The sequence below is a fragment of the Rhamphochromis longiceps genome, linkage group LG20 (genome assembly GCF_057381845.1).
Source record: "Rhamphochromis longiceps isolate RC_006_pf linkage group LG20, R_longiceps_female_GT1.1, whole genome shotgun sequence".
NCBI classification, from domain to species: Eukaryota; Metazoa; Chordata; class Actinopteri; order Cichliformes; family Cichlidae; genus Rhamphochromis; species Rhamphochromis longiceps.
Genome location: NC_140576.1, coordinates 8,645,733 through 8,663,829, shown reverse-complemented (window position 1 = coordinate 8,663,829; position 18,097 = coordinate 8,645,733). Strand labels below are relative to the sequence as shown.

The following is an 18,097-nucleotide window of genomic DNA, read 5'->3' as shown; positions in this document are numbered from 1 at the left end:
GTCTAGACATCCTCATGCTCCCCCGACACGTTCCCCTTCCAAATCCTGTTAACGTCGCCAGCCTGCGCCACAATAACCTACATTCCACAGTAATCACACTCACTGACACTGGCGTGTGAGGATGTTGGAAGCACGACAGAAAAAAAAAATGGCAGCAAATCCCAGGGACCAGAGCGCGAGGGTAGAGGCAAGCTGCTGACACCCAGAGAGGGAGGGAGAGGACTTTTCTTTTCTTTTTTTGTTTATTTTTTAGTGCATCCAAATCTTTTCTGGAAAATGAGAATATGCATTTCGGAGTACCATATTGCTGTGGCGGTGCTCCAAGCTTCTATCAGCTTTGAGGACAAAAGGAAAGAAAGAAAAAGAGAGGCAAGGCTCCAGGCTGACTGAGCCACACACAGACGGATAAACCCACATTCACTGCAGGAACGTTATCTGTGACATTTGTATTTGATTTACACAGCTGCGGTTACATCTCAGCTTAAAGAGGAAAGACAGCTCATTACGATATTTGACCAGTGTGTTTGTGTGTGTCTGTTATAACTGAGGTGTAATCACGTTACATCATGCCCACTTTGAATGTAACGTCCTGTACTACGTATTCTAACTGAATAATAACAGTAAGTCAGAACAATTAGAAAACAATGTTGCATGCACATAGATGGTTGACACAGCTGTTTCACTAGTATCACAGATTAATTCATATCTCTATATTACCTTTGGTCAGTCATTCTTAACACCCGTTTCTCCAGTTGCCTTATAAAAGTCCAATATATTAAATGCTGTCTAGTTAAATAAGAACAAAAATCAAAAAGGAGGTTCAGTTATGCCTGAGCTTCATGTAAGGGTGGATTCTCATTTTACATTTTGCATGCTAAGACCAGGGCTCATCAAACGTTTTAGGGCAGGGATTCCTTTGCAAAATAAAATAAATCTAGTTCCCACTCTCACTGCCCAAAATGCCAATTAAAACAGAATGAACTGACTTGCAAATCTTATAAACTTGCATTTTATTCACAGTATTATGTTTAACGTGGAGAAAATTATCATGTTAAGAAAAACATTGGCTCATGTTGATTTTGATGGCAGTAACATATCTCAAAAAAGTTGGAGCAGGGCCATTGTTGTTGTTGTTGTTTTTTAAACAACATCTGGGAGATGAGAAGACCAGCTGCTGGACTGTTGGAAAGAATTGAATTGAGGTTGTCTCACACAGGTGACTTAATATGCTATATTTGCTAAGCATTCCCCATCTGCACATGTGCAATTTTATTTAATATTGCAGGATATTTTTCAACTGATGGAAAAATTATTTTCATACCATGTTGAGAACCACTGAGTCAGACAAGACTACACGACTAAAACCTCAAGGGAATGAGAAATGAAAGAATTGCTCCGGTTTGGGGATTTCCCCTCATCTTTCTATCACCTTCTATCAAATGTAATAGAAATCAGTGTAACATACAGACTCAAGGAAGGCAAGGACGTGTGAATGCGCATGCATCCACAGATGCTGGCAGCACCATAGGGCTCAGATTTTGGATGCCTTTTTTTTTTCTTTTCTGGGCGCTGATGCCAGAACAGACTGACACGCCTTGTGCATCTCCTCCCATCAACAGGAATAAATCACATTCAGCTTCATCCGTGTCATTAGAAAAACTGCACCACCCAGCCGGCATTACAAATTGGTACTGAATGGGAAGATGGTGAGTAGATAGGGGAAATTTGTAGCCAGCATATTTGCATAATTTTTTTTCTCAATAAGTATCAGGAAATGGATCTGCCCATTTAACCATGAGCGAATTAGTGTTAAATTAGGAATGTTGTCGGATTGCGCGCATGTGCCTTTAACACTGATATCGTCACAATAATCTTAGAGTAAAAAGTGGAGGTGACACCTCAGGGACTCCCCCCTCTTTCTCTCTCTCTCTCTCTCTCTCTCTGTGTGTGTGTGTATCTGTGAATTACTCGTGGATGCAAGAGAGAGATGACGTCACTTTTCCTTGAGCTAACCTAAGCTTACATCACCGCACTAGAATATAAGATGCTGCTTGACCGGGTGAGACCAAAGCACATGCAAATGGAGAAGAAGAAAAAACGGAGAAATTGATGTATTTCCAGGAAATGAAACATCCCGAATATATCAATGAAGCAAAATGATTTATTACAGAAGGACTAGACTGAACAGTCTTTCCCCTTGCAGTAAAGTTTCTAAAAATTACTTTTTCTTCTATAATCCATCCAAAACTGCTCGTATAAATTTCTCTTTTTTAGCATGAAAAATGAAATAAATTCAAAGTCTAATTTCTAGGACTTCATTGCTGAAGTCCTAGAAGGTGAAAGGTGACAGACCTGGGGGGAAATGTGTTAGGACGACAGTACGGCAGCTGATACGGCGATGACGGCGAGATTGTGTAAGATAAGGGTTTTTTTCTAGCTCATATTCCAGTTGTGGACATGGCGACCGCCGCGGGTGCTGTGTAACAGCCCTGCGCACCGGAGCCAACCATTATCAGAGAGAGAGAGAGAGGGGCTATAGAGATGCAAGCAATAGGGGGAGGGGTGGAAAAGGAGAGAGGAGGAGAGCGTGATTGTGTGAGTGTGTGTGGATGGGTGGATAGTAGCTTGCCACAGCCACTGCTAGAGGAGCGCGCACACACATACATGCGGACTCACACACACACTCTGAAGGCTAGTGTGTGAGCCAGCCAGTCAGTCAGTCGGTGTGAGTGTGTGAGCCATGTTGGATGTGAATGAACGGGAGGAGAGATGCTGCTGCCGCGCCGCTCCTAACGCTCAGACCTCCAGCTCCACGGACCACAGCGGGTAGATGCCAACTCTCCAGGCCGACAGAGAGACGGGGGAGCCTGGGGGAAGGTGTCGGGCGGTGCTGGCGGTCCTGGAACTGGCCACATAGCCGGAACGAAGGACAGACAGAAGTAACGGGGGAGAAGGGAAGGCACACTCGTGAGAGAGAAAGAGAGAATAGGCAGAGGTGGAAGAGGGAGAAAGGAGGGGAGACACAGAGAAAGGAGAAGACTAAATGGCTGCACCGCTACCGGGCTTTACCCCGCTCCTGCTCTCATCTCTGGCACTCCACCTGCTTCTCCTCGGCCCTTTGTTCGCCTTCACCCCGGGGACGGTGAATACAGGAGGAGTTTCCAACAGATGGATCCCGGGCCTCTGCTATCGAGACGCCGGTAAAGTGAGCCAGCAGCAACAGCAACACCAGTGCGAGGAGGCAAGGGAGTCGCCGAGGGGCAGCTGGAATCTACGCCCAAGCAGGTGGACCGTGGAGCGGATACAGAGAGAGGGATGCTCGGGAGTGCAGCGCGCGGGAGAGACGCTGAGAGGATATCTGCGCTATGGAGCGAAGGGGAGGCGGAAAGAAGGACCGAAAGGAGTCGGGACGTTTTGGAAGACTGCAGACCGCCCTCCGGCTCCATCGCCACCTACTCTCCAACTCCACCCCGGTATTAGGAGCAGGTTGAACTCCGATGGCGTCGGTGGAGGAGAGAGAGTGGAAAGAGGAAGGCTGGGCAGAAAGGGCGTTGTTTCACCTCCCACTTCACCTGTTTCCACCCCCTCGCTGGTTCAAAACGGTAAAAAACGGGCAGTACAAAGGACTAGAGCGTGCGCGCAACGGTGGCCGGCGTCGCGACCACACCTCGCCAAACGTGGTGCCGCCGGAGCCTTTGTGCACGCCTCTGGCCTGAACGGGGCACCCGGAAGTGGAGGGAGGAGAGGGGGAGAGGTGAGGGAGAGGGCTCCTGAGGTGAAGAGACTGCTTGCTGCATGGTGCTCCCCGACACACTGGCCGTGCCCCTACAAACCACCCCTCTCCGTGGCCAGCATTCCCTCACCTGGCCTCGTCCCAGCTGGTTTCTCTCACTGCATTCATTCTCTTTCTGGATACATTTCACCCCAAGCTGATGCTTCAAACACATTCAAACCTACTTTTACCAACAATCCAGACTGTGTCCGGGCATCTCAATTGGATTGCGTGTGTAATTTTCACAACATTCAGCAACAGCTAGTTTACAGGAACGGCAACAAGGCGAAGCGCTGGGGTGGCTCAGTCAGCGTGAACAGGAGGGCTGGTAATTGTTCTCATTTGGGCTGGCATAATGTTATCGATCCCAACAGAAGCAGGGAGAGGGGTGACGATAGCAGTTTGACGGGGTGCATTAGAGAGAATGGAGGAGGGCCGAGAGGTGGGGGAGATGAGGGGAGGGAAGCATACAGGTGTAGCGCGCTGGAGGAGATTAGCAATCTAGGTTGTTGGTTACCTCCTCTCTGTGAAGCAAGGTCTAAGCGTGCCAGAGTTATTCATGAAAGGAAGGAAAGAGAGGTAAATGATGGGAGAGGGGGAGGGATGAGCCACAGCAGCAAACACATTCATTTATCTAATTATCCGGATAATGGTTTGGCTTTTCTGATACTGAAGCTCTCGTGTAGTACTGATAATGAGCTTCAGCGGGGGAAATCAGCACCAGGAACCGAGGGGCAGAGCAGTCAAACCCGGAGAGAGAGCAGGGCGGACAGGGTGGGTCCCAGTGGTGGCTCTGGTTGTTTAGACAGAGAAGAAATGGGGGGTGGATATTTAGCTGAATTTACGACACCCGAGGGAGGCATAGCTCCGAGGAAGCGCCTCATCCAAATTGCCCTCAGCAGCATTATTTCAGAGACGCCCTGCCAGCAGTCCCCATCCAACAAAACCACAGTCCCCCAAAACGCGTCAAAATACTCTGAATACTCTGGCTCTGAAGTTACTGAAACAGCGCCCACTCAAACAGAAACAGACGAGAGCTGGGAAAGTGGGAGACGAGTCACAGCGCTCAGTCTGTCTGCTGGAAAAGTGAGAGCAACTTCAGAGACACAGTCTGCCGGTGACTCAGGCTTTTCCTCGCCTGCTAAGTTTCCCGCTACATCTCCCAGTCACTCTGAAGCAGCAGTGCAGCCTGCAGCAGAGTACCTGTCGCTCGTCTCGGCAGTTAACCTGACCACATGGTCTGCGCGTTCGCTACACTCCCCCCGTGTAGAGGAGCTTTCAGCACGACGGACAGCTCCTCCAGACGCTGAGCGCGTGTTTTTGTGGAGCAAGTCCAACACTAATAATAATAATAATAATAATAATAATAATAATAATAATAATAATAATAATAATAATAATAATAATAATAATAATAATGAGGAAGAGGAGAGAGGCGGCGGGGGAAATAGATATGAGTCTGAAATAGAAAATTCGCTGTGGCCTGGTCAAACGCAGTGGGAAAGCGCACAGAGAGCGATGGCTCACCCAGGATGCTCTGGTAGCATTTCCACTGACTGCTCAGCTACCGCGCGCGAGGACGGTGCACATATGCAATTAAAACCCGGTAAGCAAGTGCCACTAGAGCCCGAAGGTGTCAGACAGGCAACGGGGCGGCAGATGGGAGATAAAGGAGAAAGGCAGAGGGAGGAAGAGGGCTTTGAGGGGTCCGCTGTTGCTGTTGCCTCTGTTTGGGGAGGAAAATTACAGGTGGGGGAGGGCCAGAGAGAGGCGCGGCTGATGGGAGGGAGAGAAACAGGGGCAGAGGAGGAGGAGTGGGAGAGGGGAAGGAGAATAACAAAGGCAAGCCAGGCAGAGGAGAATGAGGCAAAGGGAGAGAAGGGTCAGGACAGGGGCAGTAGCACCACCATCACACAGCCAGATAGCAAAATAGGGAAGAAAGAAAGCCAGGGGGATGAAAGCCACCAGGGAGGAGGCAGAGGGGAGGTGGAGGGGAAGGAAAAGAAAAAGCACAGTTCAAGGGGAGAGAGGAGCCTGGAACGACTGATAATCGTAGCAGATGATGATACCTCACAGGGAGAGACTGAGAGAAAGATTTTCATGCCATGGTCTCGCTCGAAACGTGCAGCCAATAGGCATCCCCATTTCTCCCAGTACACCTACCAAGTACATGTGGCTGAAAACCAGCCGCCTGGCACATCAGTGATCATCATGTCCGCCTCAGACCCAGATGGAGGAGATGCAGGCAGGCTGAGCTACACAATGGCTCCGTTGATGAACAGTCGATCATCCGACTACTTCCACATTCACCCAGACACCGGCCTCATCACCTCCACTCAGATTCTTGACCGAGAGCATATGGACCTACATTACTTCCGGGTCACAGCGACTGATCATGGCTCCCCTCGCCTCTCTGGCACCACAATGGTGTCCATCACTGTTTCAGACCGGAATGATCACTCTCCTATATTTGAGCAGTCAGAGTACAGGGAGACGATTAGGGAGAATGTGGAGGAAGGCTATCCCATACTACAGCTGAGAGCGACTGATTCAGACTCCCCATCCAATGCCAATATTCGTTACCGGTTTGTTGGTGATTCAGCTACAATGGCACGGGCGGCCTTTGAGATTGACCCTCGCTCTGGCCTCATTACAACCCGTGGGTCAGTGGACCGGGAAACGAATGAACACTACACCCTGCAGGTGGAAGCCAGCGACCAGGGGAAAGATCCGGGGCCCCGCTCTGCTACCGTTAAAGTTTTCATCACCGTGCTGGATGAAAATGACAATGTGCCACAGTTCAGTGAGAAACGCTATGTGGTGGCAGTGAAGGAGAATGTCAGGCCTCATTCTGAAATTCTCCGTGTCAGCGCCACAGACCGGGACAAAGATAGTAATGCTGTTGTTCACTACAACATCATCAGTGGCAACAGCCGTGGGCAGTTTTCCATTGACAGTGTCACTGGTGAGATCCAGGTGGTGGCACCACTAGACTATGAGGCCGAACGAGAGTACACGCTCCGCGTTCGTGCACAGGACAACGGGCGGCCACCTCTTTCTAACAACACTGGGATTGTCAGCGTCCAAGTGACAGACGTCAACGACAATCCGCCCATCTTTGTCTCCACACCATTTCAGGCATCAGTGCTTGAGAGCGCTCCGATTGGTAGTTCAATCCTCCACATCCAGGCCATTGATACAGATTCTGGTGACAATGCTCGTCTGGAGTACAGGCTAACTGGCACAAGCTCTGACACCCCATTTGTTATCAATGCCGCAACAGGCTGGGTCACCGTAAAGTCTATTCTTGATAGAGAATCTGTGGAGCACTACTTTTTTGGTGTGGAGGCCAGGGATTATGGCATGCCCCCTCTTTCCGCTACAGCCAGTGTGACTATAACAGTGATGGATGTTAATGACAACCGCCCTGAGTTCCTCCAAAAGGAGTACTATGTCAGACTGAACGAGGACGCAGCGGTTGGCACCAGCGTAGTGACTGTCACAGCTGTCGATCGTGACGTCAACAGTGCCGTGACCTACCAGATAACAGGAGGAAACACCAGAAACCGCTTTGCTATCAGCACGGCGGGAGGGGGTGGGCTTCTCTCTCTAGCTCTCCCACTGGACTACAAACAGGAGCGGCGCTACGTTCTCACTGTCACTGCCTCAGACAGAACCCTCCATGACACCTGTCAGGTGCACGTCAACATCACAGACGCCAACACACACCGCCCTGTTTTCCAAAGCGCCCATTACTCTGTTAGTGTGAACGAGGACCAGCCACCTGGAAGCACCATAGTCGTGATCAGTGCCACAGACGACGATGTTGGCGAGAATGCTCGAATCACGTACTTCCTCGAGGACAATATCCCGCAATTTCGCATCGACCCAGCAACAGGAGCCATAACACTCCAGGCAGAGCTTGACTATGAAGACCAGATGACCTACACGTTGGCTATAACAGCCAAAGACAACGGCATACCGCAGAAATCCGACACGACATACGTTGAGGTGAATGTTAATGATGTCAATGACAACGCTCCTCAGTTCCTCAGTCCCAGGTATCAGGGAACAGTGAGTGAAGATGCCCCTTCCTACACCAGTATTCTCCAAATCTCAGCCACCGATCGGGATGCACACGCCAACGGTCGTGTTCAATACACCTTCCAAAACGGTGAGGATGGGGGTGGAGACTTTACCATTGAACCAAAATCTGGGATCGTCCGAAATAGCAGACGTTTGGATCGCGAGAACGTGCCATTCTATGAGCTCACTGCTTACGCTGTTGATCGCGGTGTACCCTCTCAGCAAACTCCTGTCCACATCCAGGTGACAGTCCTCGATGTGAATGACAACGCCCCTGTATTCCCCGCTGATGACTTTGAGGTTTTAGTAAAAGAAAACAGTGCTGTGGGTTCTGTGGTGGCACAGATAACAGCCACCGACCCTGATGAGGGTGCCAATGCTCAGATCATGTACCAAATTGTAGAGGGCAACATCCCAGAGATCTTCCAGATGGACATCTTTTCAGGAGAGCTCACGTCACTCATTGATCTTGACTATGAGACACGCAACGAGTATGTCATTGTGGTCCAGGCCACGTCAGCACCTTTAGTCAGCCGTGCTACTGTCCGAATCCGATTGGTGGACCAGAACGACAACAGGCCAACTCTACAAGACTTTCAAATCATTTTCAACAACTTTGTGTCCAATCGGTCCAACAGTTTCCCCACCGGGGTAATAGGGAGGGTACCTGCCCACGATCCTGACGTGTCAGACAGACTGTACTACACCATCGAAAGGGGGAATGAGCTTCACCTGCTGCTCCTGAATCACACCAGCGGAGAGATCCGACTGAGCCGAAAACTGGATAACAACAGGCCGCTGGTGGCTCCCATGCTGATCTCCGTCACGGGTAAGAGACCATGAAGGGAAAAAAGTGAGAGAAGGGAGGGAGGGTGCATGTGTGTGAGTGTGTGTTTGCAGTCAGTTTAGGTTGCTCTGCAGCTTTATTCAGTGTAAAAAATATTGTGACGATAAGGAGTCCAACGCCACAGGTTTGTAAGTGAGTGAGAAAGTGGGATGACAAGGCTGCATGCCACTTGGCTGAGCTCTTTGCATTACTTCTACCTTTTCCTTTTGCGTCTTTCTTTTGTCCTTATCAAAGATACATGTTTTAAAAAGTATTTTTAAGTCTGAAACCCATCCCATGTGCATGTATGCCATGCTGACACAATGATTTACTGGAGACAAAGCCAAAAAAGAGTAGTATAGACAGATAAAAGAGAAATATTGATCGAAATCGAGCTGTTATTCAGGTTACATTTACCTGATAGAATGCGAGATAACAGACTGATGTTGGCCTAACACATTTTCAAAGTGTAGTGAGAAAGACATGTTTTCTGTGTAATGGGGACTTTCTGTGGAAACGAAAACACAACTGAGCAGTGAAAACTTTCAAAGATGGGCTGCTGAGGATAATCTTTAATGTGATGTCATATCTAATTTTTGTATCAGTCACCATGGTTGCCATTTTTCCAGACTGTTGTTAGCGTTTGGCGTAAAACTGGCGTTTTGTTTTAGGCATTTTTCTTGGTAGAATGGGAACTGCGTGTAGTTATAAGCAGAGATCAATATCACAGCACTGCAAACACAGTTTGATTGGCAGGATCCAGGCTAAGTGCAGTCCAAGTTGCCATAGCAATTTTGCACAATTAAAAATCTATCGAGCCGGGAATCGAGAGCGTGCATGACTCTGACAGGAAGAGTCAGATATCCCTGATATCCCATTAAATTGTCTTACTGCTTCGCAAATGTGCTGTCTCTCCTGATGACATATGCCACAGGATCAGCCTCCGTCAGCTTCTCAGCATAACTTGTTCATCACGCAGCCGTGAGATGCGCTGAAGAACGAGATTAAACTGAATTCCTGTTTTGTTTTGTATTTTTCTTAAATTAATATTTTAAGATATTTTTTCACACTTTGTTGATTGTTTGTGTGTATTTCTCTCTTAGCTTCGGGATAAAAGAATAAAGCCCTTTTAGGGAGGCAGTAAAGATACTGATGTTAATGATCAAAGCCTTTTGAACACAAAGAAAGGGAAGAGGAAAAGAAACGAGTGCAGCATTGTTGTTTTAAGGACCTGGATAGTGCTGTGTTTGTATTCTGTCACAAAACATTAGTAGATGAATGCTGGCTGGGGACTGTGTGTGACCTCCTACCCTATTTACACTGTTCTGATACCAGCAATGATCACGGTTTATACATATTCCACTTGATGTCATTTTGGATGAGCGAGTGAGGGATCCATTGAGCAAAGAAGGAAGTAAGAGGAATGAGTAAATTAAAGCAAACAATCAAGAAATAAGTGATGGAGGAAGTGAAGGGATGAACATGGCTGAGTGAATGAGTCACTCATAGTAGAGCTGTGGGCGTGAGATAACTATATTAAGGATATCTGTTCTCAGTGACATCATACAGGTCCAAGACTAGAAGAAACGATCTGAGCCAGAGCATTTGGAGCAGTCTGAAGCTTCAGCTTGTACACACACTGACCTCAGTATTTATGACTTTGGCCATATTTAATATTGTAACAACAAAACTCATAATTCACAATATTTGAAATTTAAAACCCAATATTACGTTCTTAACTTACATATGATCATAATAACTGCTCTTTTAATGTAGGATAGACATAATGTCCTAGGATGAGGTCCTGGGCTGAATTGTTATCTCAGTCCGCCCCTGGGGCTGGGGATTTACTGTCACACTCAATTTAAACTGAAGATTAAAAAGAAAAATCATTAAAAAAGGCCGATTGGGTCAATAAATAAGTCACTGAGTAAATGAGCTGGAGTGTGAGCAAAAGTGCAAGTGAACAAAGGAATTAATATGAATTTGCGCGTTTTTAACAAATGAACTAACTTGCAATTAAAGAGGAGCAACGGTGAGTAAGTGAAGAAGTCTGGCAACAAGCAAAACCGCTGAGTGTGTGTGTGTCACAACTGCATGTATGTTTGTATATTTGTGTGCATTCACCCTTGTCTCCATTGGTGTCTCACAGTGTGCGCTCAGCTCGCTTGAACCAGACTTATGGATTCATTTCCAATTTTCTCACTGTGTTTCTCTCACGATGAGCATGCTTTGCCCTCTCTCCTCGTTCCTCTCTCTCCCCTCTCTCCATTGCTCCAGGATTTGACAGTTATGAGATTATAATGAAACAACAGTCAGCCAGAGTCAAGCTCGGAGCAAAGCTGTCACTTTCATTGTGTGCTGTGTGTTATCTGTGACTGCCCGTCCCTCCTCTACCCACCGCTTTCTTCTCCTTCTCCTTTTATTCTACCCATCTTTGGGTGGATGAATGAATTCTTCATTTTCATCCTTTGTAATAATTCTTCTGTCCATTTTTGTGGCTTTCCTTACTCAGTTTCTCCCTCTTTCTTTCCCTTCGTCCTCTCTTTTCTTCTTCTTTTCTGTTTCCCTCCTTTCCCTTATTCCATATTCACTCATGTGTTATCCTCTCCTCCTCTTCAGTTTCCCTCCTGGCATTCCTCACCTAACTCTCATGGGCTGTTCCTCTTCCATGGTGAAACCCTTTCAGCTCTGCTCTTCACTTCATTTCTCCTCTTTTCAGTTTTCCTCTTTCCCTCCTCCCTCTCCTGGTGCGTGGCTGTGCATGTACTGAATGTGTTGTATACTATCAGCAGGCGTGTGCGAGTGTAGTTTATGTCTGTGCTTCAACAGCTTTTCTTCCTACTCATGCTTGCGCATTATTTGCGTGTGTACAGCACTTCTGTGTGCTTCTGTGTTCATAAGTACGTGTGTGTACTCTCAGGTGGCTCAAAGCATTGCACTTGAGGGTGTATTCATATCTTCTCAATGAATAATATCTATGTACGCCAGAGTTCTGGGACGTCTCTCCTCTCTCTGCCCGTCTTGCTTTCTTACTTCCTCACTCGTCCATACTTTCTTTCCTCGCTGTCTTTGTCTTCCTTTTCCATTTCACTCTCATGCTGTCTTTGACAGTTTGTCTCAGTCTGTCGGTTCTCTGGGTAATTCTTGTGTTCGTAGAGATTAAACACACCATTCATGCGCGTGCTGACAACAGTTTAAGGACACACGAACACACATGCATAAAACTGGCTTTAGGGTCAGCTGGTTGTGGCAGCAATAGCACTGTTTGGCACCCCAACAGGATCAGTTCAAGGTGCCCTTGAGCAAAGTAACCCCCACCCCCCAACTGCTCCTGTAGCCAGCAGCAGAGACTGTGCTTGTACTGGCAAACTCCCAGTAGTGAATGTGTGTAGCAGTTTTGATGGCACACCAGAGCTTCACTGGAACAGCAAACTCCAGTCTGAGACAAAGACACCATGGCGTCATCATGTTTGAAGGAGTTTGTTGAATAAAGTAAAACCTCTGATACTTCATAAAATGAATGATGGCTAAATTCTATTTTACTGCTTCAATTTCAGGGTTTTGCTATTTTACAAGTTAATGCTGAAATTACTAAATTATATACTACTTGCACCGTGAAAGCTAAACAATAACCCAAATGAGACTGTAAAGCAAAAAAAAACAAAACAAAAACAAAAAAAGGAGTTAGTGATAATTATTGGCATATTTGTCACTGTATACACATTGTATACACTTTAGATTCACTTTAGAAATTAAGGATGTATTGATAGTGATGTATTGACTGCACAGATGTTGTGAGCTGGGGCAGTTTGTGTTGTGGATAGTTGGAGCACTGACATACTCGTATGACATTTACTGTGATTGTGGTACATGGAAGACACACGTGCACTGGCGACTTCATCAGTTACATCAATACTGCTTTATAGTTTTTTGTTGCATGCTTTCAACAAGTTTGAGATGATTTGAGCTTCATGACCCGATGTGTTGTACACTGGATACTCAGGTCAAGAATATGTTGTTGGCCTTTAAACAACAGTCATGTAGTACAAAGGAGCTCAAAGTGTGCCAAGAAAATATCCCCAACACCATTACACCACCAGCCTGCACTTTTAAAACAAGGATGGAAGTATCCGTGCTTTCATGTTGTTTACACAAAATTGTGATTGTGATGTGAATGTTGTAGAAGAAATCAAGATTCATAAAATCAGGCATTATCTGTTCTAAGTCGATAGAGGTTGCTGCCAGTGTGGTCTTCAGCTGCTGTAGCACATCTGCTTCAAGGTTTGCTGTGCTGGGTTCAGAGATGCTCTTCTGCAAACCTTGGTTGTGGTGAGCGGATATTTGAGTAGTGGTTGCCTTCTTATCAGTTTGTAGCAGTTCTTCTCTGACCTCTGGCAGCAACAAGGCATTTTATTCCATAGAACCGCCGCTCCCTGGATGTTCCCTCTTAGTCAGATGACTCTCTGTGAATGTTAGAGATGTCTGTGGAGGAAAATCCCAGCTGATCAGCAGTTTCTGAAATACTCAGTCCAGCCCGTCTGTCACCAACAACCACGTCATGTTCAGAGTCACTTAAATCACTTTTCTTCCTCGTTCTGATGCGTGGTTTGAACTTTAGCAGGTTATCCCGACCATGTCTATATCCTTAAATGCACTGTGTAGCTGCCACGTGATTGGCTGATTTTTGCATAAATGAGCATTAAAGCAGTTGTACCTAATGAAGTGGCTTTGTGAATGTATAGGAACTTCCACTAAACTGATTTTACCCTGGAGCTTTGTAATGCATGCGTTAGCAACTAACAAACCAAACCCAAATTCGATTACATCAACGTAAACATACATACACGAGTTTAATTTATTTTGTGGTGCATATGGCGTGGTGAATAAACATGTATCATATAAAGTACAGTATAGCAAGCGTACACAGAGGTCAGTGCACAGTGAATTCACTTACTGTACATAGGTCACTGCACTGATGTTAACTATAATCTCACAGATGAGTACACTGATGTTTCACGTGTCAGGCACATTTACATGGAGGTCTGCTGAGAAATCTAAATGCCCCAGAGCATATGCATTTTAATGTTTATTTTTTACTATATTATAATGTGTTTTTACACAGTGTTATAACCCCTGAGGTAAAACAAAAATGGAGTCTACATCATTCATATTTCATCACTATTGTTGATGTCATGGTTGAAATCTGTTCTTGCTGTTCCTATTTTTTTTTTTTTTTGCCTTTTCTATTTTTTCTATTCCACATGTAGCAGGTCTTTTAGAGGAAAATACCCAAATTGTGCTGATGAACAAAATTATTGTTTAAGTAGTTTTCAATGGCATGACATTATTTCATAGTGTTTTATATTTAGATTACATTTACAGCTCACTACACAACTACTGCCATTCTTCTTCTTCTTCTTTTTAATTCTGCACACAACTATTTCGGTCACTTTTATGTGTCTTCCAGGAATCGAAGTAATAAATATCTTCTTCTATGAGATTGACTGACTCACGAGTATGCCTTGGAGCAAAGCTTTCTAGTGTCACAACCTGGCTCAGAAGGGCCATGACTAAAGGAGGAGGCACGCTGTTTATCAAACGCAGCCAAAAAATAAAGCTTGAAGATCAGAAAAATCTGTTGTGCAGCACCTGCATTAGATTGAAATTGTGTGCGTGTGTGTATCATGAGAGAATGAAAAGACAGAACCATAAAGAAGCACGGCAGAAGAGCCAAAGATGTGCAAACATCAGTTTTATAGACTGGGAACACTGGGTGTCCTCCAAGTGTTTAACCCTGAAGTTTGCCTTCAGACATATTTGGATCATGTCATCTAAATGAGTCATTATGTAGCGTAAAATCAGCTTTATTACCTCCTGCCGTGGTTATCCGATCATGGGAAGCTATGCTGATGTTTTTTGCTAAACCATACACATTACTCGCAAGACACACACGGAGCATGAGCGTGTACAAAATGGGCTCAAACCCATATCATCTTGAGTCCATGACATGTACAAAAGCCCATTTACCATCCACACTGTGCTACACATACAGTACATAGCTAACCACAATGTAGCACTTTAGAAAAAACTTCCACCAACCCATTAAATTCCATTAGATGTCCTCTAAATGTCTCAGTCCGAGCATAAGACTGTGGAGTGTCACATACTTTCTTCTCAGGGCGATGCAGAGCCAGATGGCAGGTTTCTCCGGTGGGTAATTAGTGTCATGTAATCATGACATTAAACCTGTAATCTGGACAGGTTTTCATACTGGCCAGTTTCTGTCCCATGTTTCATATCAGTATGTTTTTAAGCTTTGCTCAGCTCTTAATTATGTCACAATTGCAGATATTGGGAAATACAGGTGGTGACTTGTTTTGACGTAAGACCAGTGTTTGTTTATGAGCATTCGTCTGATTTCATGCAGTGGCTTTTCGCTCAGTGAACGTCAGAGACATTTAGTGGTGGATATTAGCTATTTTATGCAAATAAACAGATTAATGAATTGCAGCTGTGTCTGTTCCCCAAGCTTTCATATTTGCAGGATTTGCAGTGAAGGATATTTTAAATGTCAGGTTACTTTGCAGTCATGCAGCTCTACAGGTTTCCACCTGGGATCTGCCCTTTATGAATGAAGTCCACTTGATACATATCTTTCTCTCTCTGCTAAGAGTGTGGTTTGAGTGGCAGAATAACTGCTACAAAACAGCGATAAACAAGGCAGCATTATGCACAGGAGGATTTCCGAGGACATGAAAGAATATTCTGACAGACATTTTTACGGAGTTGAGAGCATTACAAATTCATGCTCCCCGTTGAAAGACTTGCAGCTGCTCTGGGACTCCTCTGTTCCTGAAATCTGCTTTTTACACCTTTTTTTGGCACCTACACTCATTCTGAGCAGCCTAACATGAAAACCTGTCCACTTAAAAACGTCTTATTAAGATACGTCTGTGAAGGTTCTCAGTCATCCAGGTCATCATAGTCAAAGGAGCTTGCAAAGAAAAGCATCTGAACTTCTTTAAGTTGCTTGAAGATGTTTCACCTCTCATCTGAGAAGCTTCTAAGGTCAATTGGTGGGGAGTCCCAGATTTATTAAGATACCTATTAAGATACCTTCTTATACTGGAGACACATAGTTCTTATCTGTCAATATCTGTCCAGAAAAGAGCTTGAAATAACACAATTTTAAGGCTGAAACTGGTGTAGATTAACCTTTTATAATGGAGGAGCAAAAATCGAATCTTGACATGCAGCCAATTTCTCCAAAACGTCTTGAGCACCCAGTCCTCCACAAGTTTTTTCTTTGAATGCTTGTAACGATTCCTTTACGATGAAGAAGAAACATAAAACTCATTAGAAGTTCATCGCGAAACTTCAAGTCTCCTAACCTTTGAGGCATGAAGGAGCCAAGTACTGAATGGCAAGAGGAATCATAAGATTTCATAAACAGCAGGGCTTTTTTATGCTCATCTGGGGCTAAAGGAGGATGAGAAAGCACAAACTGGAACATGCTAGAATTTCGGTGCTATGTTTAGCGTTGACTCATCAATAAATCATTACCGCATTAGGTTTACGACTCTAACAGGATTATTGTAAACAAACAAGATCACTGCAAGGGGAGAAGCTGGACAGTAACCCAGCCTCTCGAGATGCAGAGTTGGATTTAAAAAGGATGTAGCAGGCTGTTTGGTACCACCTTTGGGACAGCTCGGGATTGCTGTCACTTTTTATAGTGGGGGAAATAATTAGTTGATCTCCTGGTGAATCTGTAAGTTTGCAGTCTCTTATTTTTATGCTCATTTCATTTTAATGGAGAGGGACCAAATAGTTAACATTACACAAAAGTTATGAATTGATTTGGATGTCATTGACTAAAATAAGCATTTGATCTCCAAGCCAAACATGACTTAGCACTTGGTGGAGAAACCCTTGCTAGTGAGCACAGTGGTAAGATATTTGTTTGTAGTTGCTCATCAGATTTGTGCACATCTTAGGAGGGATTTTGGTCCACTCCTCTTTACAGAAAGCTCTGATTCCTTCAGGTTTCTTTGCTGCCAGCCGTCAACTTTAAGTCTGTATAGACACTCCTCTGGCTGTATGTTTTAAGTCATTGTCATGCTGAGAGACCCATCTGCAACACTTCAGTGTTCTGCATGAGGAAAGGAGGTTCCTGTCCAACATTTTATGTTAAACTGGCCCCTCAATTTATGCTGTACCTTCAGCATAATGTTTTCACCTCCATGCTTGACTGTTGGGATGGCGTTCTGTAGGAAATACGCAGAATTTGTCTTCCCCCAAACACAAGAGCTCATCTGTGCCAGAATTCTGACTGGGTTGTAGGGGATCAAATACATATTTCACTCAATGACTCAATTAATTTATAACTTTTATATAATGTGTTTTCTCTGGATTTTTGGATGATATTCTGTCTAGAGACTGTTCATTTCTTTGGATGTGAGCAAACTAACAAATTTGTTGCAGTGGGGGATCAAATAATTTTCCCCCCACTGCACATGAACTGAACTGAAATATACTTATGATGGCGTTTCAAATTTGACCTCATACGAACACGTTTGTTATTAATTGGTACTCGGGTGATCAGCTTTGATCACATGGTGCTCCGTAATTGTATCCCTGAATTATTAGCGAAGGAATTGTGAATCACAAGGATATGACACATAATGCTGATCTTGTAAACAGGGTTTTAATTGGTAGTTAGTTGTCACTGCGTTCTCTAATTCTTTGGGCATGTTCAGGTTGGCTGCGTTTTGGGTTGGCTCTAATTATCCCTGCATTAATTTGGATTTGGTCCGGGTATATGTCACACCAACCCACAGAGGTTTATTTGGCATGGATTGTCTTCCATGCCATAATTTAGGATTACATTTTGACTGTATAATTTACGCTTTTCTGTTTTCAGCTTTTCTCTTCTGATTGACGCTGCAGTAACGAGAAAAGACATGACACATGGTGCAATTGGACTAATAAATAGACACAGACACATTTGATTTTTTTTCTTAATTTGATTTCAATCTTACCATATGGAACTTGTCTTTAATGTATTTCTCATACATATTTATTCCATTATCTACTAGAAAATTGTGTTATGTAATGCTTATATGTGTATTTTTGTGGCCCATATTGAATCATAACAAATCTCTGAAATAGAATTTGAAAAGATGAAGTTATACATATAAATTTGGTTTAATTCAGAACAGATGTCCATAACTTGGGGGTTTATTATTGCATGCAACTAACCCTTATGCTAACTAGGTAAGTACCTACACCTGGAGCATTTTTCATTTGCATTTTGCTGGTTAAGCTCCTATCTGTTTCTCCATCTGGAGGTGGGGGTGGATGTTGACTTGCAGAATTATTTGGAAAAAACTGCACAAAAAAGCCAGCAA

The 18,097-nt window shown here is 44.7% G+C and overlaps 1 protein-coding gene across 2 annotated transcripts in view; it reads left to right on the top strand.

The window, feature by feature from the left end:
* The first annotated feature begins 2,619 nt into the window (after nucleotides 1-2,619).
* celsr3 (cadherin, EGF LAG seven-pass G-type receptor 3) overlaps nucleotides 2,620-18,097 on the top strand; it is a 128,308-nt gene continuing 112,830 nt past the window's right edge. For both annotated transcript variants that reach the window (XM_085393818.1, XM_085393817.1), the window contains exon 1: nucleotides 2,620-8,687. In XM_085393818.1, the coding sequence (XP_085249944.1) occupies nucleotides 3,044-8,687 (5,644 nt within the window). In that variant the 5' untranslated portion in view covers nucleotides 2,620-3,043. The remainder of the gene's footprint in view (nucleotides 8,688-18,097) is intronic.